At 59.0% G+C, this 22,455-nt stretch overlaps 12 protein-coding genes across 12 annotated transcripts; 7 read left to right on the top strand and 5 right to left on the bottom strand.

Annotated features, from left to right (window-relative positions):
- Positions 1 to 311: 311 nt before the first annotated feature.
- GLOTRDRAFT_50737 (Cse1-domain-containing protein) lies at positions 312 to 3,450 on the top strand (the record flags this gene model as incomplete). The annotated part of the gene is made up of 13 exons (XM_007873050.1): positions 312 to 515; positions 570 to 740; positions 803 to 1,183; positions 1,236 to 1,415; positions 1,474 to 1,603; positions 1,657 to 1,949; positions 2,003 to 2,149; positions 2,207 to 2,340; positions 2,394 to 2,509; positions 2,560 to 2,716; positions 2,765 to 2,856; positions 2,909 to 3,212; positions 3,267 to 3,450. The coding sequence occupies 13 exons, from the start codon at positions 312 to 314 to the stop codon at positions 3,448 to 3,450; spliced, it is 2,493 nt and encodes an 830-aa protein (XP_007871241.1).
- A 675-nt stretch (positions 3,451 to 4,125) lies between these two features.
- On the bottom strand, positions 4,126 to 4,654 carry GLOTRDRAFT_50701 (Thioesterase/thiol ester dehydrase-isomerase; the record flags this gene model as incomplete). Its single annotated transcript, XM_007873049.1, has 2 exons — positions 4,126 to 4,522; positions 4,575 to 4,654. 2 exons carry the CDS (start codon positions 4,652 to 4,654, stop codon positions 4,126 to 4,128), a joined length of 477 nt encoding a protein of 158 aa, XP_007871240.1.
- A 96-nt stretch (positions 4,655 to 4,750) lies between these two features.
- GLOTRDRAFT_82452 (20S proteasome subunit) lies at positions 4,751 to 5,625 on the top strand. The gene is made up of 3 exons (XM_007873048.1): positions 4,751 to 4,935; positions 4,987 to 5,272; positions 5,327 to 5,625. Exons 1-3 carry the CDS (start codon positions 4,785 to 4,787, stop codon positions 5,472 to 5,474), a joined length of 585 nt encoding a protein of 194 aa, XP_007871239.1. The 5' UTR covers positions 4,751 to 4,784; the 3' UTR covers positions 5,475 to 5,625.
- A 348-nt stretch (positions 5,626 to 5,973) lies between these two features.
- On the bottom strand, positions 5,974 to 7,413 carry GLOTRDRAFT_134066 (uncharacterized protein; the record flags this gene model as incomplete). Its single annotated transcript, XM_007873047.1, has 1 exon — positions 5,974 to 7,413. One exon carries the CDS (start codon positions 7,411 to 7,413, stop codon positions 5,974 to 5,976), a length of 1,440 nt encoding a protein of 479 aa, XP_007871238.1.
- Positions 7,414 to 7,778: 365 nt separating this feature from the next.
- On the top strand, positions 7,779 to 10,136 carry GLOTRDRAFT_97108 (cytochrome P450; the record flags this gene model as incomplete). The annotated part of the gene is made up of 12 exons (XM_007873046.1): positions 7,779 to 8,012; positions 8,063 to 8,177; positions 8,229 to 8,246; positions 8,301 to 8,320; positions 8,460 to 8,525; positions 8,597 to 8,717; positions 8,777 to 8,919; positions 8,985 to 9,216; positions 9,293 to 9,596; positions 9,652 to 9,738; positions 9,797 to 9,916; positions 9,971 to 10,136. 12 exons carry the CDS (start codon positions 7,779 to 7,781, stop codon positions 10,134 to 10,136), a joined length of 1,626 nt encoding a protein of 541 aa, XP_007871237.1.
- An 863-nt stretch (positions 10,137 to 10,999) lies between these two features.
- Positions 11,000 to 11,414, top strand: GLOTRDRAFT_50734 (uncharacterized protein; the record flags this gene model as incomplete). Its single annotated transcript, XM_007873045.1, has 3 exons — positions 11,000 to 11,062; positions 11,116 to 11,196; positions 11,259 to 11,414. Coding segments are annotated over 3 exons (300 nt in total), but the record flags the coding sequence as incomplete, so codon positions are not given.
- Positions 11,415 to 11,705: 291 nt separating this feature from the next.
- GLOTRDRAFT_141567 (uncharacterized protein) lies at positions 11,706 to 13,566 on the bottom strand. Its single transcript, XM_007873044.1, has 3 exons — positions 13,400 to 13,566; positions 13,290 to 13,346; positions 11,706 to 13,234 (listed from the first exon to the last, which is right to left on the bottom strand). Exons 1-3 carry the CDS (start codon positions 13,489 to 13,491, stop codon positions 12,163 to 12,165), a joined length of 1,221 nt encoding a protein of 406 aa, XP_007871235.1. The 5' UTR covers positions 13,492 to 13,566; the 3' UTR covers positions 11,706 to 12,162.
- A 130-nt stretch (positions 13,567 to 13,696) lies between these two features.
- Positions 13,697 to 16,148, bottom strand: GLOTRDRAFT_118379 (cytochrome P450; the record flags this gene model as incomplete). The annotated part of the gene is made up of 13 exons (XM_007873043.1): positions 13,697 to 14,044; positions 14,102 to 14,221; positions 14,275 to 14,361; positions 14,412 to 14,715; positions 14,776 to 15,007; positions 15,058 to 15,212; positions 15,267 to 15,378; positions 15,429 to 15,494; positions 15,543 to 15,554; positions 15,606 to 15,625; positions 15,679 to 15,696; positions 15,749 to 15,860; positions 15,909 to 16,148. The coding sequence occupies 13 exons, from the start codon at positions 16,146 to 16,148 to the stop codon at positions 13,879 to 13,881; spliced, it is 1,644 nt and encodes a 547-aa protein (XP_007871234.1). The 3' UTR covers positions 13,697 to 13,878.
- A 173-nt stretch (positions 16,149 to 16,321) lies between these two features.
- GLOTRDRAFT_108659 (uncharacterized protein) lies at positions 16,322 to 17,328 on the top strand (the record flags this gene model as incomplete). Its single annotated transcript, XM_007873042.1, has 3 exons — positions 16,322 to 16,466; positions 16,524 to 16,767; positions 16,818 to 17,328. 3 exons carry the CDS (start codon positions 16,322 to 16,324, stop codon positions 17,326 to 17,328), a joined length of 900 nt encoding a protein of 299 aa, XP_007871233.1.
- A 268-nt stretch (positions 17,329 to 17,596) lies between these two features.
- Positions 17,597 to 20,260, top strand: GLOTRDRAFT_141565 (phytase; the record flags this gene model as incomplete). The annotated part of the gene is made up of 14 exons (XM_007873041.1): positions 17,597 to 18,260; positions 18,311 to 18,404; positions 18,456 to 18,478; positions 18,531 to 18,560; positions 18,616 to 18,662; positions 18,721 to 18,767; positions 18,823 to 18,922; positions 18,996 to 19,024; positions 19,079 to 19,247; positions 19,306 to 19,376; positions 19,437 to 19,454; positions 19,504 to 19,703; positions 19,761 to 19,886; positions 19,937 to 20,260. 14 exons carry the CDS (start codon positions 17,597 to 17,599, stop codon positions 20,194 to 20,196), a joined length of 1,878 nt encoding a protein of 625 aa, XP_007871232.1. The 3' UTR covers positions 20,197 to 20,260.
- Positions 20,261 to 20,398: 138 nt separating this feature from the next.
- Positions 20,399 to 20,880, bottom strand: GLOTRDRAFT_50702 (uncharacterized protein; the record flags this gene model as incomplete). Its single annotated transcript, XM_007873040.1, has 2 exons — positions 20,399 to 20,612; positions 20,666 to 20,880. The coding sequence occupies 2 exons, from the start codon at positions 20,878 to 20,880 to the stop codon at positions 20,399 to 20,401; spliced, it is 429 nt and encodes a 142-aa protein (XP_007871231.1).
- Positions 20,881 to 20,920: 40 nt separating this feature from the next.
- GLOTRDRAFT_101803 (uncharacterized protein) lies at positions 20,921 to 21,391 on the top strand. The gene is made up of 3 exons (XM_007873039.1): positions 20,921 to 21,052; positions 21,113 to 21,234; positions 21,296 to 21,391. Exons 1-2 carry the CDS (start codon positions 20,992 to 20,994, stop codon positions 21,232 to 21,234), a joined length of 183 nt encoding a protein of 60 aa, XP_007871230.1. The 5' UTR covers positions 20,921 to 20,991; the 3' UTR covers positions 21,296 to 21,391.
- Positions 21,392 to 22,455: the final 1,064 nt, after the last annotated feature.

Genomic DNA, 22,455 nt, shown 5'->3' with positions numbered 1-22,455 from the left:
GCCGTAACAGCAGCTAACACGACCCCGGCTCACGAGGGACGTTCACGCTCAACTGACCTGGAGCTCCTTCCGTCTAGCAATAGGCATACGGCTCCAAGAGAAACAGAGACACTCGGCCAGTGTCGAACCCGATAGCTTGATTTGCGACCTGCAACCGTCAACGGACTCGAAAGGAATTCATAGCAAGTTTAAAGTTGTGGCTCAGGCACGTGACGAGGCACGTGCGTGAGCAAGCTGTCCCAAACAATCCGGCGCGTCCTTGCAGTCGGACGCGCCACAGCCTCCAGCTTTCTTTCTGTTTACGCCTTGCCATGTCGGACCCCTCGCAGCTGTTGCTTGCGTCTTTGAACCCGGTGACTCGTAAAGAGGCAGAACAGAACCTCCAAACCCTCAGCCAGCAGCCAGGCTTCCTCCCTCACCTTCTCAAACTTGTCCTTAACCCGACCGGAGACCGCGCTGCGCGACTCGCTGCCAGTGTCTACCTCAAAAATGTCGTGAAAAACAGATGGGATGATGTGAGCGCTGGCTTCCATGCCTTTTAATACTCAACTAGACACGCCTGCCCGCAGGATGGGGTGCCCATACCGCCCGCAGATCAAGCCGCGATACGAGCCGACATCGTTCCTGCGATGATATCCCTATCAGGGCCGCCCGATAAAACTATGAGAGCGCAACTGGCAGAGACCGTCTCATTGATCGCTGCCGTCGATTTTCCGGAACGATGGGGCGATCTTATGGATGTACGCCTTTGTCTGAGATCCCCCTTGAGCACACCGGACTGAAGGTTCGTATCGCCCGCCAGATTCTCGTCTCGTCACTATCATCCACAGACTACAACGTCAACCTCGCCATACTCGAAACTGCCCACTCCATCTTCCGCCCCTGGCGCTCCCAAACACAAACAAATGAGCTCTACTCGACCATCAACTACGTCCTCTCGCGTTTCGTGGAACCCTTCCTTGCCTTCTTTCGACAGACCGCCGCGACCCTCCTCTCCTCCCCTCCCCCTCCTAATCTGTCACTCATCGCGCAAGTCATGGTGGTCTCTACAAACATCTTTTACGATCTGACCAGTCAAGATCTGCCCCCAGCTATGGAGGATGCCCACGCGGAGTTCTTCCAGCCGGGTGAGGGATGGTTTAGTAAGTTCATGGTCTGGGATCCCGCCGAGCTGCGCGGCGATGTGCGTATCTGCCCTCCTGGGATGCCGCACAGGCTGCTGACCCAGTCTTTAGCCCGACGATACTACGCCATCTCTGCCTGCACAACTCAAAACGACGACCGTCGAGTTGGTCGAGCTGTACTTGAACAAGTATCCCGAAATGCTTGCCCAGACCAAGACGGTCGAAGCGTTTGTCCAGACGGTCTGGAATAACCTTGGCACGGGGCAGCTGCAAGGCGTTGGAGATGATGCTGTATGTGTCTCCTCTACCTGACCTTCTGTCTATCTCTCATTCCACTCATGATATACAGCTCGTATCCCAGTCACTGCATTTTATCTCCACGGCCATCCGGTCTAACATGTACCGCGAGGTCTTCAGCGCCCGAGACACGATCGCGAACCTCGTGCAAGGCGTCGTCGTTCCCAACATCGGACTGCGAGGTAGGAGTCTCCTCAGATGTTACATAACCCCTCGTCAACCACGCTTCCCGTAGACTACGAGGTCGAACAATTCGAAGACGAGCCCCTTACGTTCATCCGGCAGGACCTTGCCGTCCCGTCCATGGGCGGCGCCGTCGGCGACGTCGCGACCCGCCGCCAGGCCGCCGCGGACATTGTGCGCGCGTTGGTCGCGTCCGGGTCGGAGACGGAGACGACGGAGGTCGTCGGCCAGTGGATCACGAACGGCCTGCAGCAGTACGCCGCGGACCCCGCGGGAAACTGGAAGTCCAAGGACAGCGCCGTGTACCTGCTCACCGCCGTCGCGACCAAGGGATCGACCACGCAGGTGCGTCCACTACTGGTATTGTGTCTGGCGGAGACGTGACGTCCGTCCCGCAGCATGGCGTGACCTCCACCAACGCGCTTGTAGATGTTGTCAAGTTCTTCTCCGACAATGTGTTCTCGGACCTGCAAGCGGCGCCGAACGCCATCCATCCCGTTCTTCAAGTCGACGCGATCAGGTTCCTATACACTTTCCGAAACCAGGTGAGACGCAGGTCAGTACCCCTACCGCAGCGCCTGACCTGAAGTCTCCCTCTCGAGCTTTCGAAAGAGCAGCTGCTAGCCGTCCTGCCGATGCTACAGCATCACCTCGCTTCGGAGAATCCTGCCTGCTACACGTTCGCTGCCATTGCGATCGAGCGGATACTGTTTATCCGACGAAATAACCAGCTCCTGTAAGTCAGAACGATACATCGTCCGCCACGTAGACCTTGATGGCTCTCCCCAGATTCACGCAAGCCGACGTTCGGGACCTGGCTCCCAGCCTGCTGGATGTGTTGCTTACGAGAATAGAGTCGGGAGGGAGCGCTCAGAAAGTAGCGGAGAACGACTACCTGATGAGATGTGAGCGAGCTAATTGATCTCCGCGTTCGCGTAGTACTGACGTGCTATAGGCGCAATGCGCGTGATCGTGACGGCGAGACAGACTCTGACGCCTGTGTACCAGCAGATACTTTCGCGACTCGTGAACATCCTGGGTGTCATTTCGCAGAACCCCAGCAACCCGGTGTTTGACCAGTACATCTTCGAGAGTATATCTGCTCTGATACGGTACGGTTCTCGTCGCGGATGGCCTGCGTGTATCTCACCGGCGCTCAGGTTCATCGTTGCTGGCAAACCAGACACCCTGCCGGTGTTCGAGGAGACCTTATTTGGGCCGATCACCATCATCCTGCAGCAAGACATTGAACGTGCGTTTTCACGATCGGTGATCAATTCCTCTGCTAAATGACCGCTGTGCAGAGTACATCCCCTATACATTCCAGATCCTGGCTCAACTGCTGGAACTGCACCACACCGGTGCCCCTGAGGCCTATCGGGCGTTGCAACCGTTCTTGACCCATGCGGCCGTGTGGGCGCAGAAAGGGAACATTCCTGGATTGGTAAAGCTGCTCAAGGCGTTCCTGGCAAAAGACACGGCGTACATGGTCGAAACGGGGGCCTATGTCAAAGTATTGGGCGTTATCCAGCAGCGACTGATCCCGTCCAAGGTCCACGACTCGTGGGGATTCGAGCTGTTGTGCACGCTCATATCCAATATACCTGGGTGCGTGGACACAGGCGCGTTTCGTTCTGTTTTGCGCTGAATGCTTCTGTGCAGGACTACGATGCTTCAGTACATGCGACCGCTCGTCCTCGTGCTCCTGACCCGCATGCAGACCAGCAAGACTGATAAATACGTGTATCATTTCACGTACTTTTTCCTGTTCGCCACGGCGATCCAGATGCCCAGTGTCACTCCGGATGTGGTCATCCGGACCATGGAGCAGCTTCAGACTGGGTGAGAATATGTCCGTTCGCATTGCATCGGGAAGCTGACGTGTGTCACAGACTGTGGTTGCAGATCCTGAACAATATTATGCTGCCGCAGGTACCGAAGATGCCGCACAAGGATAGAAAGGTCACTGCGGTGGGTGTGACGCGAATGCTCACGGAGAGCGAGTACATGATACAAGAGCCATATGTCACCGCATGGTAACGTCGCATCTCTCATGGTACTTTTTGTAACTGTGACTAAAACGACGCGCCTGGGCAGGCCGGCGGCGTTCACTGCGCTCGCCAAAGTGTTCCAGGAGCCGCAGCATCTGAAGGCAAAGGAGGAGGAGCAGGACGCGGAGACGGGCCTGACGGAGATCGACTACGAGGAGGCGACGGCGGGGTACCAGGCGGCGTACTCGCGGCTGGCGGCGTCGGAGGGGCCGAGCGTCGACCCGATCGCGTACGTGAAAAACCCGCAGGAGTTCGCAGCGCGGCAGCTGAGCGCGCTCGTGGGCCGGTTCCCTCAGGCGCGGTCGCTGATAGCAGCTGCGGACCAGGCGGAGGTGGGGCCGTTTGTGCAGAGTCTGAAAGCGTCTGGTTTGGCGCTATAAAGGGAGGTTTCGATAGAACTAGAGGAGGTGTAGATACTACATAATTGTACTGGTATGCATTGGCGGTTCCTGGTTCTCGCGCTCGGTATGCTATAGCTTTGCGGAGACAGAGCATGGGTTTCGCAGTAACTTTTGCAACCCGTGCCGCGTTTTCTCGTCCAAGGCTGCAGGCTTTCGGGATTTGTTGTCCACGAAGACGTGCGTGTACCCGCCGACAGCAGCAGGCTTATCCTTGCCCTCCTCGAAGACGCCGACTTCGTACGTGACTGAGCTCTTGCCAAGCTTGTTCACCCGCAACGCCAAGTCAAGCACTTGGGGATACGAGAGCGGACGGAAGTACTGGCAGTGCGAGGAGACGACGAGCCCGATCAGGTCCGAGTGGGGCGGGGCCAAGCCGCAGTGCTCGATGAGGTAGGCGTTGACGATGGAGTCAAAGAAGAGGTAGTAGACGGCGTTGTTGACGTGCGCGTACTGGTCGTTGTCGCTCCTGGCGCTGGACTCAGACGGGGGCGGCAAACGGACAGGAAGGGCGTGCTGACCATCGTGTGCGGTACGGTAAAAAGTAGAGATAATCTGCACGGCGTCGAGACCTCAGCTCGGCGTCGGACGTGCTAGCCATCGAAAGCGACGTCGAGCGCAGCGTCCAAGTCGACTTGGAGGAGGCTCGGTAATCGCCGGGTGGCGCATGACGCGTCGCGCATTCGACGCGCAATGCAGCATTCCCTCGTACCCCGACCGCCTCTGCCGCCATGGAATGCTCGTTTGCGCTGACCGGAAAGGACTATGTGATTGTCGCGGCCGACACGACCGCCGCGCGCTCCATCGTCAAGATGAAGGGCGACGAGGACAAGATCAAGACGCTCGGGCCCCATCTGCTCATGGCCTACTCTGGTGAACCAGGTCCGTTCCTCCTCGTATGTCTTCAATATTGCGAGGCTTACCTTTCTCCAGGCGACACCGTCCAGTTTGCCGAGTACGTCGAGCGCAACATCCGCCTCTACCAGATCCGCAACCTCTACCCCCTGCGCCCCGCCTCCGCCGCCTCCTGGATCCGCCGCTCCCTCGCAGACTCGCTGCGCTCCCGCTCGCCCTACTCTGTCAACCTCCTCCTCGGCGGGTACGACACCGCCGCGCAGACGCCGTCGCTCTACTGGATCGACTACCTCGGGACGATTGCCACAGTGCCGTTTGCGTGCCACGGCTACGGGAGCTACTTTGCGCTCAGTTTGCTCGACCGGTCCGTGTTCACGTGCTCACTTGCAATGCTTCAATTGACCCCTGTTCCCCATAGGTATCACAACCCCGAAGGGAGTCTGGAGGAGGGCCTTGAGACGCTGAAGAGATGTATTGACGAGGTCGCCAAGCGGTTAGTGGTCAGCCCAGGCAAATACAAGGTCAAGGTGGTGGACAAGGACGGGATCCGTGAGATCGAGTTGTAATTTGATGCATGGATCTTTATTGTACTATGGCATTCCCGATGACACTTGCCCTCCGCTGGCGACTCGTAGCATTCGGCCTCGAAGCGTCCGTACGTCCTAGTATTCTGTTGTTTTAGATGGCTGGTGACGATGTGACAACATACATATCGCCGAATGGGTGTCGTTGAGAGACGGCGTCCCTCGCCACTTACCTACAAGAGCGAGCGCATCCGTATCATCGGTGCATATATCCGGTATTAAACGGAGGGGCAGTTGCAAAGCACTCAGAGCACATCCAAGGACTTACTATGGTGGCGCGCTCTTTCGAAAATATGGAGGTGAGTACATCGAAGTATTAATCTCTGGAGGAGGCCATGGATACACAGTATACACTATCGAACACAAATTATACATGAAAAGGATAGGATACAACGATTATGACAGAGCTTCCATGTACGATGCGAAGGGTGCGTGGGTGATGTATCGCTAATCGTTCCGGAACCCAAGTGCAGTCCACGTCCTATTCCGAAGCGCGCATCGTTATACAGCCGTCGTCGCAGCTACTCAAGCAGTCCAGGTCGAGTCCCAGTCCATGCAGCGCCCCAGACGTCGCGCCGGCATCCATCGAGGAGCTCTTCAGCGGCGACGGCTGCCGCGGGACCTTTTCACGTCCAGCACTTACACGCTTCGGAGAACCCGAAGAGGCCTCGGCAGTAGATGGCATTGTCGCGAGCGGCTCGACGTTGAGCGTCTGCGCGATCGAGGCGAACGGGCGGCGGGAGGATGCTTTGGACAGGACAGAGGGGCTTTCCCCGCCCCCGCGAGCGGGGCCGCGTTTCCGGACGGCTGAGCGGGAGACAGTGGGCCGGGCAGATTTGCCGAATTCTGCGTCTTGGTTTTCTTTGTCTTCGTCGGTGTGGTCGGACGAGGCAGCAGCAGAGCGCACAGAGGGACAGGTAGCCACAAAGGGGAGAGACGGAGAGGGGGCGGCAGAGCGCACAGCGGGAGACGTGGCGACAGAGTGGAGAGACGGAGATGGGGCAACAGAGCGCAGAGAGGGAGAGGTAGCAGCCGAGCGGAGAGACGGAGAGGACTTGTGTTTGACGGTAGGTTTGTGGTAGGACGACCGCTTCCCATCGCCGATGACCGAGGCGCGGTTCAGAGGAGACGCAGACTGGGTCCGGGGTATCGGGCGGCGTATGGTCTGGCCGAGCGAGGAGGTAGCAGCAGGGTATGGCGCGGGGACTTCGAGGTACATGGATTGGCGACTCTGCACGGAGACCAGGGAGGACATCCTAGAGATGACGAAGCGAGGCGCGGAACTAGAAGCGTCACAGGACAGGTTCCCGAGAGAGTGACAAGAGCTACTAGTGCACAGAGTAGGAGAGGACAGAGAGGCGTCGCCGATGCTGGACATGGACCTCTGGGCAGCCGGGTGCTTGACATGTGCCGCCTCGGGGACGTCCAGAGAAGAAGCAGCCGCCGAGTAGGTCAGAGAGGACGCGCCAAACAGCTCGCTGAAGGAGGGGCTTTGCAAAAGCGACGGATCACTTCGGCAAGAAGAGTACAAGCTCATAGAAACAGCGGAATAGGTCCTCGGTGTCCTGAGCTGCGGGTTCCTCTGCTTGAACTCTTCGCGCGCGAGCTTGCTGAGGCGCATCTGCATTTGCGTCTCCCAGTCGGGCGAGCCGAGCAGACCGACGAGGTAGCTATTCCTTGTAGCCTGGTATTCCACTTTCTCAGAGATTGAAAGCGCCATGGAAGTCGGGCGGGAGTTGTCCGAGGTCGTCGCCGGGGAGTAGGAGATGGGGAGGAGGTGGATAGAGTGGAGACGCCTGTATTTGAGGTAGATGCATTTGACGAGGACGAGGACGATGAAGACGGCGAGGACGGAGAGCAGCGCGACTTCAGTGGAATGGTTGTTCGCAGCGGACGAAGTGGGAAGTGCTGCGGCGGTCATCGTCGAGGAGGGGGCGCTGGAGGTTGGAGGTTGGAGGCAACTTCCAATTTGAAGTCCAACTTCAAGCTCGGCGAGTCACAATGGTGACGGTGACTGCACGTGACTCCTCAGCAGTACGCGCCATCCTCCCTACTGTATTGCGGCGGTTTTGTAACAGCTTACTTACACGTACAGTGAATGGGCTCAGCAAAACGTCCGAGCCGAGCGGACGCGTGTCGCCTTATCGGTCTACCTTTCCTCCTGAGGGCGGTTAGTCAAATATCTGATGTAAGCGCACATTCCTGCTCCTGCTTTATTCCTCCTGACCATGTCCTATAAGTATATGCCACAGAAAAACATGAGATACCTATACAACATCTTCCACGATGCCCTCGACGCCTGTAGCACTTGCTGTTGCCATCGTCTTTGCGCTGGCCGCTTACATTCTTAGGCTCTTCACCAGGTCCTATTTCTCCCCAGCGCGTGACATACCAGGTCCCCCCAACCCGAGCTGGTTATGGGGTAACTTCAAGGACATTGTCTTTGGGGAGAATTGGGCCTTGCATCAGCAATGGTTCGACACGTACGGCCCCGTGGTCCGGTATACCGGGCTCTTTAACGTGCGTCTCGGGCATCCCAAGGTATAACTGGGCCGCTAACCTGCGACTAGGGAAATACGGTCGTTACCAGAGATTCAAGAGCAATCCACCACGTCCTCAGCGACCCTGCCTACGAGAAGCCACCGCAGGCCCAACGGGACCTTGCGGCTATCGTCGGCGGCAAGGGTACGTCGTCTCTACGGCGTGATATAGACTCGAATTGACAGCCATACTCAGGTCTTCTCCTTGTTGAAGGTCCGTTTCATTGTGCTGTTTACTGACCAGGTCTCACTGTGTGCTTCAATCCAGGTCATGAACACAGAAAGCAGGTAAGCAGCGGCCCTCCTCCCCCGGATCGCGAGACAGTACTGATAGCTCTCGATTGCCTCGATCTTCCAGAAGCGCGTCATGGTAAGAATCACTCACATATGGCTCAGTATCTGTACCTCCGTTCACCCCCACTGACAGAACCCGGCGTTCGGGCCCACCCAAATCCGCGAAATGACAGACATCTTCGTCGAGAAATCTCTCCAGGTCTGTCCCACCTTCTTACATCTCCTGAAGATCTGAGCCGGTCACTAAACTAACGTCTGTCCTACCACCAGCTCCGCGACATTTGGATGTCCGAGATTGCCAAGAGCTCGTCAGCTTCTAATTCCGAGAAAGCAACAGTCGACGCCGTATCCTGGCTGAGCAAACTCACCTTGGACGTCATCGGTCTTGCCGGTCAGCCTCACTGCCCACTTTTCTGTCACTACATGAGTACTTACCATGACACTGCATAGGTTTCAATTACCACTTCGACGCGCTGAATCCTGCGGGCACAACGAACGAGCTCAACGATGCCTTCTCGATCATTTTCCAGACTGCGACCGCCTTCACCTTCTTCAATTTCGCCAAGGGGTACTTTCCCATCCTACAGTATCTCGTACGTCCGCTCCCTTTCTCCTCCATCCAGTCACTCAACCACCGTCTTCCCGGCGATCGACATAGCCGACAGAGCGTAACCGTAAATCTGCCCAGGGCCAAGCCGCGATGAACCGCATCGGCAGACAGCTCCTCGCAGAGAAGAAAGCCGCCGTGCTCGCCGACCTCCGCGGCGAGAAGCAAAAAGTGGGGAGGGACAGCGTGCAGGGTCGCGACCTGCTCAGCCTGCTCGTGCGAGCGAATATGGCGACGGACCTCCCAGAGGGGCAGAGAATGAGCGATGAGGATGTTTTGGCGCGTGCGTGCTCTTTCGCATCGTCTTAGCCAAGGACGGCAATGCGCGGACGCGTGCTGACCTGTATCACGCGGCTTAGAGGTCCCGACGTTCCTGGCAGCCGGGCACGAAACGACAAGCACGTCAACCACCTGGGCCCTCTACGCACTCGCCCTCGCTCCCGAGGTCCAATCCAAGCTGCGGGCCGAGGTCCTCGGTGTCTCCACTGACATGCCGAGCATGGACGAGCTCATGGCGCTGCCCTACCTCGACGCGGTGTGCCGCGAGACGCTGAGGGTGCACGCGCCCGTGCCGGCCTCAGTAAGGATCGCTACGCGGGACGACGTGATACCCACCGACTCGAAGTGGGTGGACCGGAACGGGGTAGAGAGGCAAGAAATTAGGTGAGTGTTTCGGCCGAGGAGGTCTGAAGGGAAAACCTGACATGGGATGGGGCAGAGTTGCGAAGGGCGACATAGTGTTTATACCCATCCTTGTTCTTAACCGCGCCCAGGCAATCTGGGGGGACGACGCAGAGGAGTTCAGGTAGGCACGGTGGTGCTCACTGTACTACTGGGTGGCTGAGCTGAACTGTCATATGCAGACCAGAGCGCTGGGAGAAAATCCCCGAAGCGGCCAGCAAGGTCCCCGGGATCTGGGGCAACCTGATGACGTTCCTAGGCGGCCAGCACGCCTGCATCGGGTACCGGTTCTCCATCGTCGAGTGCGTCTTCCCGCCCTCATGCTTATGCGGCTATGTACTAACGTACCCGAGAAGAATGAAGGCGATTTTGTTCACGCTCGTGCGCGCGTTCGAGCTCGAGCTCGGGGTACCCGCAGATAAGATTGTCAAGCGTTCTATGATCGTTACCCGCCCAGTGGACCTCTCGGAGGGAGAGGGGAAGAATAGGCTGCCGCTGATCATCCGGCCCTTGCGGCAGTAGAGTATTGGGACGGATAGAGGAGACTAGTGCCTTAGTATAGTTCACTTGTAGTTAGGTACCCGGTGGAGACATATCTTAGATTGGGTAATCCAACTCTTAGGAGAAGTCGGCACATCCTACAGGGCACGGATCAAAACTACACCACGGTGTCGGATTCTTTTCACTTCTATTGTGAGATCGCCACTTTTAAACGCCAGTACGGCTCAAGCAAGTACTTACATACATCGCACGACTTACTTGCTCTATGTTGGTCTCGCGAACGCGGAGATCACGAGCAAGTAACCGTCAAATGCTGACCGCCGAACTGTAGCTGCTCAGACAGTACTTTCTGAGAGCGGTATAAGTACTCAAGGATAGACAACGCGGTGCACGAGCGTATACTACGTAACACCTAGGGCGGCGAGCTCATTGGCTACAGTTTCGCACCACGTGCCCTCGTCAGTCCGACGCGTCTCAGGGGCTAAGCACGCGACAACCTGAGCCATTTTCTCTGTAAAATCCAGCTCCGACTTGCATCTATTGGCAAACTTTGAAGTCGACTAATACGATGGGGGTCGTTTCTCTTGACTGCAGTGAGGATCTTCTCAAGATAGGTCGCCCTAGTGCGATTGTACGAGTTCCTCGCTTGTTGACAGTACTCATCCAGCTGCATAGAGGCTCTCAAGGAGATGCTGAATATTGCCGAGTCTGATTCTATTCATCTCTCCCCAATGATGGTCTGTGACCTGCACAAAGTTCTGATGCGGACGAGTCGCGTACTCTGCGTCTCCGCGCCGCGTGGTCAATGACTGTCCCATACCATCGGTGTGACCCGACAAGCGTCCTGCGTCAATGTCACGGCAACCTCGCGGCACGGCCAAAAGATCCAATTCTGTCCCTATGACGAGGTCGACGCAGAGTTAGAGACTTTCTGCGAGCGCTTCAATGTGAGTGTCCTTCGTTACAGCATGACACTCGCAGCCTCAGGTGTGGCTGGGAGCTCCTGGCGCAGCCCGACATGGACCCATTTGCCGCCGCTGCTTGGATCAGTCATGTTTTCGTCACGATTCATCCGTTTGAGGTGTGATTATTCCCGCTATATTAATTCACGTCAGTTAGCAATGCGAATAATCATCTCATTAGGACGGCAACGGTCGAATATCTCGGATCCTGGCTTCCATACCTTTGGTAAGGCGGGGATACCCGCCGCTCAACATCCCGTCCTTCTTAAGAGACTCGTATCACATCGTGCTGAACGACGTATGCTTCCTCAGCTCTCCTCCATCACCACAACACTGAGTGTGGAACAGATGAGAGCCAACCGCGACGGGGATTATTCCCTGCTAATGAAATGTTTATACAGTGGAATGAGGGGAATGGTATCGATGGTGAAGCCGCTCATTCGAGCGTCTACGATGGAATGGTGAGACGCCAAGCAATATCAGTTTGTGAATCGTCTATTGTGTTGCTCGTACACCGGTGCCAGGTCCTCTGACGGTCAGCAATGAACTTGCGAGCACGCCTTGTGGTCATGTGCGGTCTGTATTGTTTCTCGGCGATATTCGCTAATGGGATCCCGTCGTATACTGTCGGCGAACTAAAGTAGATTGGCGGACCAGTGCCTACTCAAGGCACTGGTGTTCGCATTCTCTCGAAAATAAGAGCGTTCTATGTAGTGCCATCTACGTAAGTAGGCTTTACAACAGCATCGGATCCAGTGCATCCAAGATGGACTAGCACACGCGACTCTTTAAGCTTCCACATACGCAATACACCGACACTGCCTCTTCCATACCCGTCACGTCCCACCCGCGTCCTCAGAACAGAAAGTAATGAATGTGTGGTCGACGAAAATTGTCAATGTCAATCAATGTCTTTGATGATATGAGCGCGGTATCGCATGCTGATGAAGTGGGTAACATATATGCAGTGAAATCCGATAACCAAGAAAAGATGCTATAATCATGAGACGAACGCGAATCGGGATGGGGTAGAGAGATGCATGCGCAAGAACCCCCGCGGTCCAAACCTACCGACGACGCCAGCGCTAGCGCGCGCCGCCGACAAAGACGGCCATCCAGCCCCACAGCGCCTGCACCATCAGCTGCACGACCCACGCCGGGTCCGCGAGGGGCACGACGAGCCTCTCCACCATGCGTACCTGCCGCCCCGCACTCGAGCGGGCGAGGCTGGCATCAGCACTCGGCGCGTGGTATGTCGGCTCGAACATTGCGAGGGGGAGCCCGCCGGGGATGGAGAGGTCGGACGTGGAGGAGGCGGCGGAGGCGAGCGTCGCCCACGCCGGCTGGCCGCCCGCCTGCGGGAGCTCGCGCATCTGCAGCGGGCGGCGCGCGGGGGACCGCGGGGGGGTGGAGAGGTGGCGGTAGCTGGGGAGGGGGGAGGCTGTGGGCAGGGGGAGCAGGTCCGGGTCGGGGTGGCTCTCTAAGGGCTTCTCGGAGGGCTGTGGGGTGACTGGACGTGATGCGGGAAGTGAGGGAGGGGGAGGGGTGGGGGCGCTGGGTGCGGGGGGCTTGTCGAAGGAGATTAGGTCTTGCTTCTCGTCGAGGTCGATAGCGGGCGGGGGCGGTGGCACCGGTTCCGACAGAGTGGCCTTTTCGTCGAGCACTACCTTCTCATCATCCAAACTGACCTCTTTGTTCCCGCCCTGGGCATCGTCTGGGCCCTTCTCCCCGTCCTCCTCGAGCGCGATGCGTTTGCCAAGGACGAACTCACGAACGGGCAGGATAAAGCAGAGCGCGAGGGACACGCCGACAAAGGCAAGCGCGGCGCTCGCGACGCTCAAAGTGAGCAGCAGCAGCGGGGGCGGCTCCGATAAGGGTACGCCGGTGAAGTCGAACAACGCCCGCTGAGGAATCTGAGGCGACTTGGCCGGGGCTTCCTCTGCCGCCACCCGCGACACCAGGTCCTCTGGAACCCTCACACCGCCATCCAAGTCGTCCAGTTTGCCGCCGATGGCTTCGTACAGCTTGCGCTCCTCGGCGTCCTGGATGGGGGCGATGACCTTGACGGCGTCGAGCCCCAGCTGGGAGAGGAAGCTCTCCTGCTCGGCGGGGGAGGTCAGGTGGACTTGGATGTCCTCGTCTGACGGTGGTAAGAGGCTGCGTGATGGATCAGCCAGTGCGAGGACGGGAAATAGTACGGATGCCTAGATACCCGGTGCGGGAGTGGAAGTATGACTGGATGGCATTCTGGAGTGCTGGCTTGGAAGCGCTGCAGAGACAATCAGCGAGACGGAAAGAGAGACGGGAAAGCGTGAATCTTACAGGAGGGAGGCGTCCCGGGGGGAGTCGAGGATGGGACGGGCAGTTACGACCAGCGCGAGGAAGGAAAAGGACGCGAGCACGGTGAGCGTCATGCTAGCAGCAGAGCTATAAGAGTATAGCTGCGCAGATAATCAAGGCGGAAATGAAACAAAGCTTGCAATCGCAACGCAGTACGAGGACAAGGTGCTCAGGCCACGAGGCGCTCGTCGCCGTGGGACCCGCACTCCTTGGTTTCCCCGGTGTTTCCCCGCAGCTGACATCTAGCTCTCTAAAGGCCGCACTTGCCCAGCCTAGAGTCAGGTATCGAACTTGATATTCGTACAGTACTACGACCCAGGCGTACAACCTCAGAGTGCTATCCAAGTCCCTTGTCTTTCATCTCCACATAAGCATTCCACCCGATACGATCAATGGGTGAAATAAGATAAACCAAAGTTACCCTCCCACAATTCCCTGCCCATGCATCCAGACACAGACCCCTACCGCCTGTACGGCCTCACAATGAGCGGGAGCCGATTCTTCCCCTCGCCGTCGGACGTGTCGACGGGGCGCGTGACGATCACCGAGCGCTTCACGATCTTCTCCTTCGGCACCGCGAGCTCGAACTCGAACGCGCGCACGAGCGTGAACAGGATCGCCTTCATCCTGTGTGGGGCAGTTATGATGATTGTGCGAGGGCACACGCGGAAGGGGAGGACGCACTCGACGACGGAGAAGCGGTACCCGATGCACGCGTGCGCGCCGCCGAGGAAGGTGAGCAGGTTGCCCCACACGCCGGGGACCTTGCCCGCCTGCTCGGGGAGGCGCTCCCAGCGCTCCGGCCTTGACTACCAATTCAGCTCTGGGGAGTGAGCGCTCACGAGTATCACGCGCACCTGAACTCGTGCGCGTCGTCGCCCCATATGGACCTGGCGCGGTTGAGCGCGAGGATGGGCACGAACACGACGTCGCCCTTGGCGACCCTACAGCACCCCGTCAGCCCTCCCTCGCCCCCGCCCTGACAAACACTCACCTGATCCCCTCCCTCTCCACGCCCCTGCGGTCCACCCACCGCCCCGCCGTGGGTATCACGTCCTCCCTCGTCGCGACGCGCACCGTGCTCGGCACGGGCGCGTGCACCCTGAGGGTCTCGCGGCACACCGCGTCGAGGTAGGGCAGCGCCATGAGGTCGTCCATGCTCGGCGCGTCGGTGGGCACGCCGAGGAGCTCCGCGCGGAGCCTCGCCTGGACGGCGGGCGCGAGCGCGAGCGCGTAGAGGCACCAGGTGGTGGAGGTGCTCGTGGTCTCGTGGCCGGCGACGAGGAACGTCGGGACCTCTGCCGCCCGCGCATCAGTGTATGTCGCCTTTGCACCACACGGCGGGAAAAGGCACTCACGCGCGAGCACGTCCTCGTCGCGCATGCGCTGCGACTCGGGGAGGTCCGTCGCCATGTTCGCGCGCACGAGGAGGGAGAGGAGGTCGCGCCCCTGCACGCTGTCCCTGCCCACCTTGCCCTTCTCTCCTCGTATCTCCGCGAGGACGGCGGCCTTTTTCTCCGCGAGGAGCTGCCGCCCGATGCGCGTCATGGCGGCCTTTGCGTGCGCGGTGCGGCGGTTGCGCGCGGTCGGCTGGGGGGAAGGGTGAGCATACAGCAGCTGGCAGGGACGGGGGAACGCACGAGGTGCTGCAGGACGGGAAAGTACCCCTGCAGAAAGCCCTGGACGACGTTGAAAAAGCTGAACTCGGTGCCGGCCTGGAAGATGACGGAGAAGGCCTGGTTGAGCTCGTTCGGGGCGCCGGCGGGGTTGAGCGCGTCGAAGCGGTAGTTGAAGCCTGCGTCCGGAGTCGGGATCTGAGAGGGGAACGAAGGGGGAAGGGGGGACGCACCGGCGAGCCCGATGACGTCGAGGGTGAGCTTGCTGAGCCAGGAGACGGCGTCGACTTTGGCTTGCTCGGAGTCGGAGGATTTCGAGATTTCGGACATCCAGATGTCGCGGAGCTGGTGGGAGGATGGGACCCTAGTTGGGTGAGCGGTGAGACGTGACTGACCTGGAGAGACTTTTCGACAAAGATGTCGGTCATTTCGCGGATTTGGGTGGGCCCGAAGGCGGGGTTCTAAGGGGGTTGAGGGGAGATGTGGAGCGGCAAGGGAGGCTAACTGACCATGACGCGTCTCTGCAGGATGAAAGTGTTAGGGTGCTGAGACGAGAGGGAAGAGTCACATGCCTGCTTTCTGTGCTCCTCGCCTTTATTAGGCAGGGTCAGGGCTAGTACAACGGAAGAGATGGAGCGGACTGACCCTCGACTACGAGAAGACCTGCGCAGGACGCCGGTAAGAGTGCGCGCAGACGAGAAAGAACGGCACGCACCCTCTCCGACAATAGCGGCAAGGTTCCGCTGGGCCTGCGACGGCTTTTCGTAGGCGGGGTCGTTGAGGACGTGGTGGAGCGCTCTCGGGTCCATGGTGACGATCCGGTTATCCTATGCTCGCGTTAGCATTCAGCCTGGCACGGCATACTCTCCGCTCACGTTGAACATGCCCGTATACCTAACAACAGGGCCATATTCCTCCAGCCACTGCTCGTGCAGGACCGAGTTTTCAGCCTTGACGATTTCCCGGAGGTGGCCCCATAGCAGGCTCGGGTTGGGCGGGCCGGGGATGTCGCGGGCGGGGGAAAAGTACGATCTGACGAAGCGGCCGAGGATGTAGACTGCTAGAGAAACGGCGGCGGCGGCGGCGGCGGCGGGGAGGAGCAGCGTCGGGGGCATCGTGGGCGGTGTGTGGGTTGGTTGTGTGCTGCGACGGCCAGATATAGGACACGACGGAGGGACGTAGCAGCGCAGGACGCTTCAAGCGTGACAAACAACGCTGCGATAAGATAACCACGTGGGAGGGTTACCTCAGCGACAGCAGGCCCATGCGTTGCCCGACGCCGCCGTCGATGGCACCACGACCGCCGCGCTCGCCCGCCAGACAGTCGTTCGCGCCGCCCGCCGACGCCGCGACGTTCCGCGACCTGCTCCTGTTCGAAGAGCGGCTCAAGACGAACGCGCTCATCCTGAACCGCCGCAAGTCCCGCTACCAGCGTGCGTCGCTTCTCTGCCGGACATCCTCCTGACGCTGCTAAGAGCGAGCCCGCCCAGTCTTCCTCGCGCAGCTGCTCGCCATCATCGCGTTTCTGCTCTGCGAGGTGCTGCTGCAGACCGACTATCTCTCAGTCCCGTATCGATACGCATTGCGCGCGACGCTGCCCGATGTCTACCGCGACGCCGCCGCCGTCCGCATCCACCCGTTCTTCGCCTCCGGGCTGCTCTTCGTAGCCGTCACCACCCTCGTCCTCTTCTTCGCCAGCGGCACCTACTCGGAGAAGATCGGCTATGCCAACCGGTGAGCGCGCCCCGACCGCCCCTCCTTCCCCGCGTCTGACCCCCACGCAGCTACGTCCCGCACGCCAACAAGGCCCTGCGCTCGTTCAACATGTACCTCAACGTCCGCCAGCCGCCCCTGCGCGCCACGCTGCCCTTGTACTCCCTCCTCTCGCGGCTGCTCCCGCGCTCGTCCTCCCCGCCTCGTCCACCACAGCCCCGCTCCGCGCGCAGCCGCTCGCCGTCGCCGTCGCCGTCGCCGTCGACTGCGAAACGCTCGCCCTCGCTCAACCCGGCCATCCCGTCCATCCCGCCCTCCTCCAACCCGCGCGGCGAGCTCATCTTCAGCAGCCGCGTCGACCGCCACTTCCGCGAGGGCTACGAGCGCTACCGCAACGCCTTTGAGCGCAGGCGCGGCGAGCGCGAGCGCGCCGCGTGGGAGAGGACGTGGGCGGGGTGGCTGGCCACGCGCGTCGGCGCGGGGAGGGCAAGGGTAGAGGAGGACAAGGGCAAGGCGCCTGCGTCGGGGAGGGCGGCGCCCGGTGGGAGGGTTAGCACCCCGGAGAAGGGCAGGGCTGGGTGATGTTGCAATATATATTTTGGGGATCTGCATCTTTCACCTGCGCGCGCCCGCTGTGAGCACATAAGTGTACTGCGAGTTTCCGGCGCGGTCAGCGTACCACGGCTCACTGGCAAGCCGTTGTATCGCAATGGCAAGACGCATTCACCTTTGCGTCGTACAGTACGCGTAGACAACCATCCGTCGAGATAAGATAACCACGTGCTTCCCACGCGCCCCGAGTCGTTTACGTCCTCGCCGCTCGTCGTCCTCAACAGAGTCAACACCACCGATGGCGCCGCCGGACGAGTACAAGCAGTACGCCGCCCACCCCGACTCGCACGCCGACCCCGAGCAGCAAGCCCTCCTCCCCGGCCCCGGCCCCGGCCCCGACATCCCGCCCCCGCCCGCCCCGCGCCAGCGGCCCAAGTCTGCGTACGCCTACCCCGCCCTCGCCTTCGTCGCCGGCGCCCTCGCCTGCCTCGCCGCGCAGCTCCTCTTCTGCGCGTCCGGCTGCTTCTCGCGCTCGTCTCCTGCCCCCTCCGCGTACCCCACCGACGCACACGTCCTCGCCCCGCCGTACGCGGGCTCGACGCAGGTGCACCGCTTCCCGCCCGCCTCGCCCTCCAACGCCGCGCCCTCGCTCTTCCCCACCAGCGTCGGGTTCGCCGGCATCACCCCCACCGGCGCCGAGCCCGCGCTCGTCGCCACCGCCCCGTCCTACCCCGTCCACACGGGCGCGCCGCAGCTCGTCGCGCCCTCGCCCACGAAGCTGCGCAATGGCACGTCGGCCGAGCGCTTCGATCTGTTCAAGCTGTGGGGGAACTTGTCGCCGTGGTATAGCGTGGGCCGCGGCGCGTTTGGCGTGGATGCAGGCCCCGAGCCGCCGGAGACGTGTCGTGTGACGGGGCTGCATTTCCTCCACAGGCACGGGGCGCGCTACCCGACTTCCTTCGGTGCGTTTGTTCGGCCTTTTCTTGCATTGCACGCTGCTCAGTTTCTGCAGCTTCGTATGGTGGGCCCGCGAATTTCTCTGGCCGTCTGCACGAGGCTGCCGCCGGCTGGAACGGCACGGGCGATCTCGAGTTCATGAACGAGTGGTGAGAGTCTCATGTGTATTCACTTTGACTTTGTTCCTGACATGCATGTAGGACGTACAAACTCGGGGAAGAAGGTATCTTCCCGCATACGTGTCTAGTGTCTCAGATACTCACTCGCCCAACCAGTCCTGACACCATTCGGCCGCCAGCAGCTCTGTATGTACCCTATCACACACACCCCCTTCACTTTACACTCATTTGCGCATCACAGTCGACCTCGGAGTCTCCCTCCGCCTCAAGTACGGCTTCCTCCTCGAGGTCCATCTCCTGCCCTCTCATCTACATCCCTGTCTAACACCTTCGCACCCACATCCAGAACTTCACCGCGGCCAACGCCATCCCCGTCTTCCGCACCGAGTCCCAGTACGCCGTTCTGTCTTTGCCCTCTGGCAGGGGACACTGAGCGCGTCACGCACAGGGACCGCATGCTCGCGAGCGCGCTCAACTTCGCCGTCGGCTTCTTCGGGTACCCGTTCGAGGGGCAGTACCAGCAGAGCATCACCATCGAGGCCGACGGTGTACGTGGGCCTCCTTCCCTGTCGCCCCATCCTCACCTCGGGCCCCCGCTGATTCCTTTCCCGCAAATTATAGTTCAACAACACCCTCGCGCCGTACAAGACGTGAGTCCCGCTCTTCCTCCGAGATCCAGCATCCGTCACTGACTCCGACCGCAGCTGCCCGAACGCGCGCATCGCCGCCAAATCCGACCGCGCCATCCCGTACGTGCGCGAGTGGGCGGGCATATACCTGTCCGACGCGCTCGCGCGCCTCCAGCCGCAGCTGAAGGGGTACCAGCTGACGGTCGAGGACGTGTACACGCTGCAGCAGATGTGCGCATACGAGGTGCGCGTGCTTGGCTTCTGGGGCGGGCGGGGGACGCTGACGGGGTTTGTGCGAGTAGACAGTCGCGATTGGGTACTCCAAGTTCTGCGAGCTGTTCACGGAGGAGGAGTGGGAGGGCTTCAACTACGCGTGCGTCCCTCGCATTTGCACCTCTCCTCGTCAACCATGTCTAACCGCATTTCCGTGCAGCATGGATCTGTATTTCTGGTGACCTTCCTCATTCTGTTCTTTTCCTCCCACCCTTACACTACCGCAGGTACGACTCGGCCTTCGGCTCGCCCGTCGCAAAGGTCCAGGGGATCGGGTACGTCCAGGAGCTCGTCGCGCGGCTCACGCACACGCCCATCCCCACGCACAACTCGTCCACCAACGCGACGCTCGACGACGACCCGCTCATGTTCCCGCTCGGCCAGAGCCTGTACGTCGACGCAACGCACGAGGTCGTCGTGCTCAACGGTGAGTGCTGTGGTTGAGAGATGTAGAGCAAGGGAGGCTGATGCGGGGGTCGGGTAGTGATCACCGCGCTGAATTTGACGAGCTTTGCGCGGGACGGGCCCCTCCCTGCTGATCATATCCCGCCCAATAGAAGCTTCAGAGTGTCCCAGCTCGCGCCGTTCGCAACGAACGTCCAGTTCCAGCGTACGTCCCTCTCTCTCTCTAATACAATAGCTGATCCCACCCACGGCTAGTCCTCTCGTGCGCGTCCACGCCCGGCCCGCAGATCCGCGTCATCATCAACGATGGCGTCGTCCCGCTCACAGGTATCCGCGGCTGCCCGGCAGACAAGGACGGGATGTGCCCCGTCGACGCGTTCGTCGCCGCGCAGAAGGAGATCATTGGGCAGACGGACTGGGAATGGGGGTGCCATGGCACGTGGGAGGTACCCGCGGGCCCGGCTTGGAATACGACCACGGGGGAGCCGCCGAGGAGAGGGGAGGTGGTCGGGTGATTGGTCTCAATTTATGTGGGCTGTAGTTTCGATCCCGGACATTAATATAATTCAATGCCCCCCCCCCCCAATATGCCTTGATCTCATCCCCCGATCCCCAGGAGAGCATCATAAGCGGGCAACCTCTGGTTTCAAGCACCTTTACACTTAGAAATACACAAAACCCCTAGTAGTACATTTACTCAAAGATATGGCCCATCACTTAGCATGCCAACACCCCGTTCTGGTTGTCAATGCAGGTACCTAACCGAACGACATCACTTGGCTTCAGTACTCGCAGACGAGCGAGGCACTTATGCTCACCTAGGTCTCCGATCGAATCAGTGTAACCGCCGTCCTCATTAGCGCACCCGCATTCGATATATTCGGGTTGTTGAACTATCTCGCATCCGCTGCAGGAGGCGCTGTAGCCGCCACTGCAGGGGCGTGTGAGCTGATCACGGTGGCTAATATGTCAGAAGGGACTTACTTTCCATGTACGCAAGCAAGTTGGCCGTTGTAGTTCGCGACACAGTTGTTCAGGTCGATGGAGGCATCGACCAGCTGTCCAGCATCGTTGTAGCATTGGGTGTAAAAGGTGGTTCCAGAGATATAAGCATAGCCAGGGCAAGTGTCAGCATAATTGGCACTGGCGATGTTGAGGAGGGCGAGAACGGAGGTCGCAAGGGTCAATGACAACTGCATTGTACAACTGGGAGTCATCCACCTCGAAGGTCTGAGCTATGTGGATTGTATGGAGAGCGTTTTATAGGGCGGAAAAGTGCAGGAGGTCACTTATAGAATGCATCTCCCTCCATGACTGGAGTGCGGACCCTGTTCCCTCGGCGAGATATCAGAAGAAAACTGACGAGAATCTCTTGTATAACGGACTGTGGTAAGACCCAGTGCCTCGACACACCTGATGCTTCACACGTACATTATCAGTCCGCTCTGTATGTGACCTTGCTCATCCGCCGGATCCGCGGTGTCGAGTTGTTCCATATGATACTCAATGCTATTGAGCGACAGCTGGAGGGGGATACATCGTACACCTGTTGACTGGGTATTATCGTAAGTCGTAGTACTAGTCTCCGTATATGAATAGACATTTGGGACTGACTTCCTTCAGTGCTCGTACCTACAGTCAGGGTCCCGGCGTGGGTTCATCAGGTTGTATATCCGGATGCACTTGAATTGCGAAAGGGAGGTCGCCGTGATATGCACCTGGGTTCTGACCTCTCTCATCATTATGCACGATGAAGTAACACGGATGTCGAAGTAACTCACTTCTAGCAACACAAAGGAACGTAGAAAGCCTGACGGTGTGACAAAATAGTAGCTTTGTGGCCTCCGGTACCTTGATGTTATGTACACGAACACATACTTGATACAGAAATGGGGAACATGTCGAGCGCCAGCGGCACCGTGCCGACCCCTTGCCAATCGAAGGTCCTGCATACCCCGCGGAGGACTCGGAGGGGAGGCACTCGCGTTCACCTCAGAGCAGCCAACCGACTGCCGTCTGGAGGAGCACGTGGTTATCTAGCCGCTCTCGGCCGTGACCTCGCCCATGTGGATACATCGGTTTGCACGCATTTGCCTATTTCCTATTTCGTATGTTTAGCCGTATGTTATTTCCTGAACACTCTTCCTTAGTTATTCCACAGACATTTTCCGAAACATATGATTTCATTATGTCGATTACTTCCGCTTTAGGTCTACGTCATATTGTCTCAGTTACTGTATTTATTTAGCTGTACTTCGTCGAATATACGCCAGAATTCTCCTCTCGCGTCTAAGTCTGACCGGTTTTCAGCCCGAAGACGTGGGTGTAATCACACTTTTGCAAAAGTGTGGGTTTACTAGTGCTCACACTTTTGCAAAAGTGTGGGTTTACTAGTGCTCACACTGGAGACAGGTCTCTCAGCTAGCTTCGAACTCTTGTCGACACCGCTTTACTTCGTCGCCGTTCCTCGACGCCGCTCGAATACTACACCTTCCATATCGGGTAACTCAGACAGTACGTATCGTCGGCCGACATATCCTGCACGTACTAAGCTACCCCCGTTATTATGGAGCAGGCACAAGACGCCCTTGCTGCCCTTGCGAATACTTTGAGTCCCGAGGCGTATAACGCCCTCCGGAACATTTTTGTGGATATCGACCACCGGCTTACCCAGGCTCAGAACACGGCTGCTACTATACAGGACATCCAACACATCTTCCAGCAAGCGCTCTCCAACGCCCAGTTCACCGTTAACACCCCTGCTCCCCAACCAC

The sequence above is a fragment of the Gloeophyllum trabeum genome (genome assembly GCF_000344685.1).
Source record: "Gloeophyllum trabeum ATCC 11539 unplaced genomic scaffold GLOTRscaffold_00023, whole genome shotgun sequence".
In the NCBI taxonomy this organism is placed as follows: domain Eukaryota; kingdom Fungi; phylum Basidiomycota; class Agaricomycetes; order Gloeophyllales; family Gloeophyllaceae; genus Gloeophyllum; species Gloeophyllum trabeum.
Note: the sequence above shows the minus strand (reverse complement) of the source record. Positions and strands in the feature narration are given on the sequence as shown.

Bases quoted from the DNA above. Each gene is read 5' to 3' on its own strand.
- GLOTRDRAFT_82452 (XM_007873048.1), top strand. From the start codon at position 4,785: ATGGAATGCTCGTTTGCGCTGACCGGAAAGGACTATGTGATTGTCGCG. The intron at 4,936-4,986 runs GTCCGTTCCTCC...ACCTTTCTCCAG, and splicing joins GGCCTACTCTGGTGAACCAG to GCGACACCGTCCAGTTTGCC. The intron at 5,273-5,326 runs GTCCGTGTTCAC...TGTTCCCCATAG, and splicing joins GCGCTCAGTTTGCTCGACCG to GTATCACAACCCCGAAGGGA.
- GLOTRDRAFT_141567 (XM_007873044.1), bottom strand. From the start codon at position 13,491: ATGACGCTCACCGTGCTCGCGTCCTTTTCCTTCCTCGCGCTGGTCGTA. The intron at 13,347-13,399 runs GTAAGATTCACG...TTGTCTCTGCAG, and splicing joins CCCCGGGACGCCTCCCTCCT to CGCTTCCAAGCCAGCACTCC. The intron at 13,235-13,289 runs GTATCTAGGCAT...TCCATCACGCAG, and splicing joins TACTTCCACTCCCGCACCGG to CCTCTTACCACCGTCAGACG.
- GLOTRDRAFT_101803 (XM_007873039.1), top strand. From the start codon at position 20,992: ATGACTGGAGTGCGGACCCTGTTCCCTCGGCGAGATATCAGAAGAAAA. The intron at 21,053-21,112 runs CTTGTATAACGG...CTTCACACGTAC, and splicing joins AAGAAAACTGACGAGAATCT to ATTATCAGTCCGCTCTGTAT.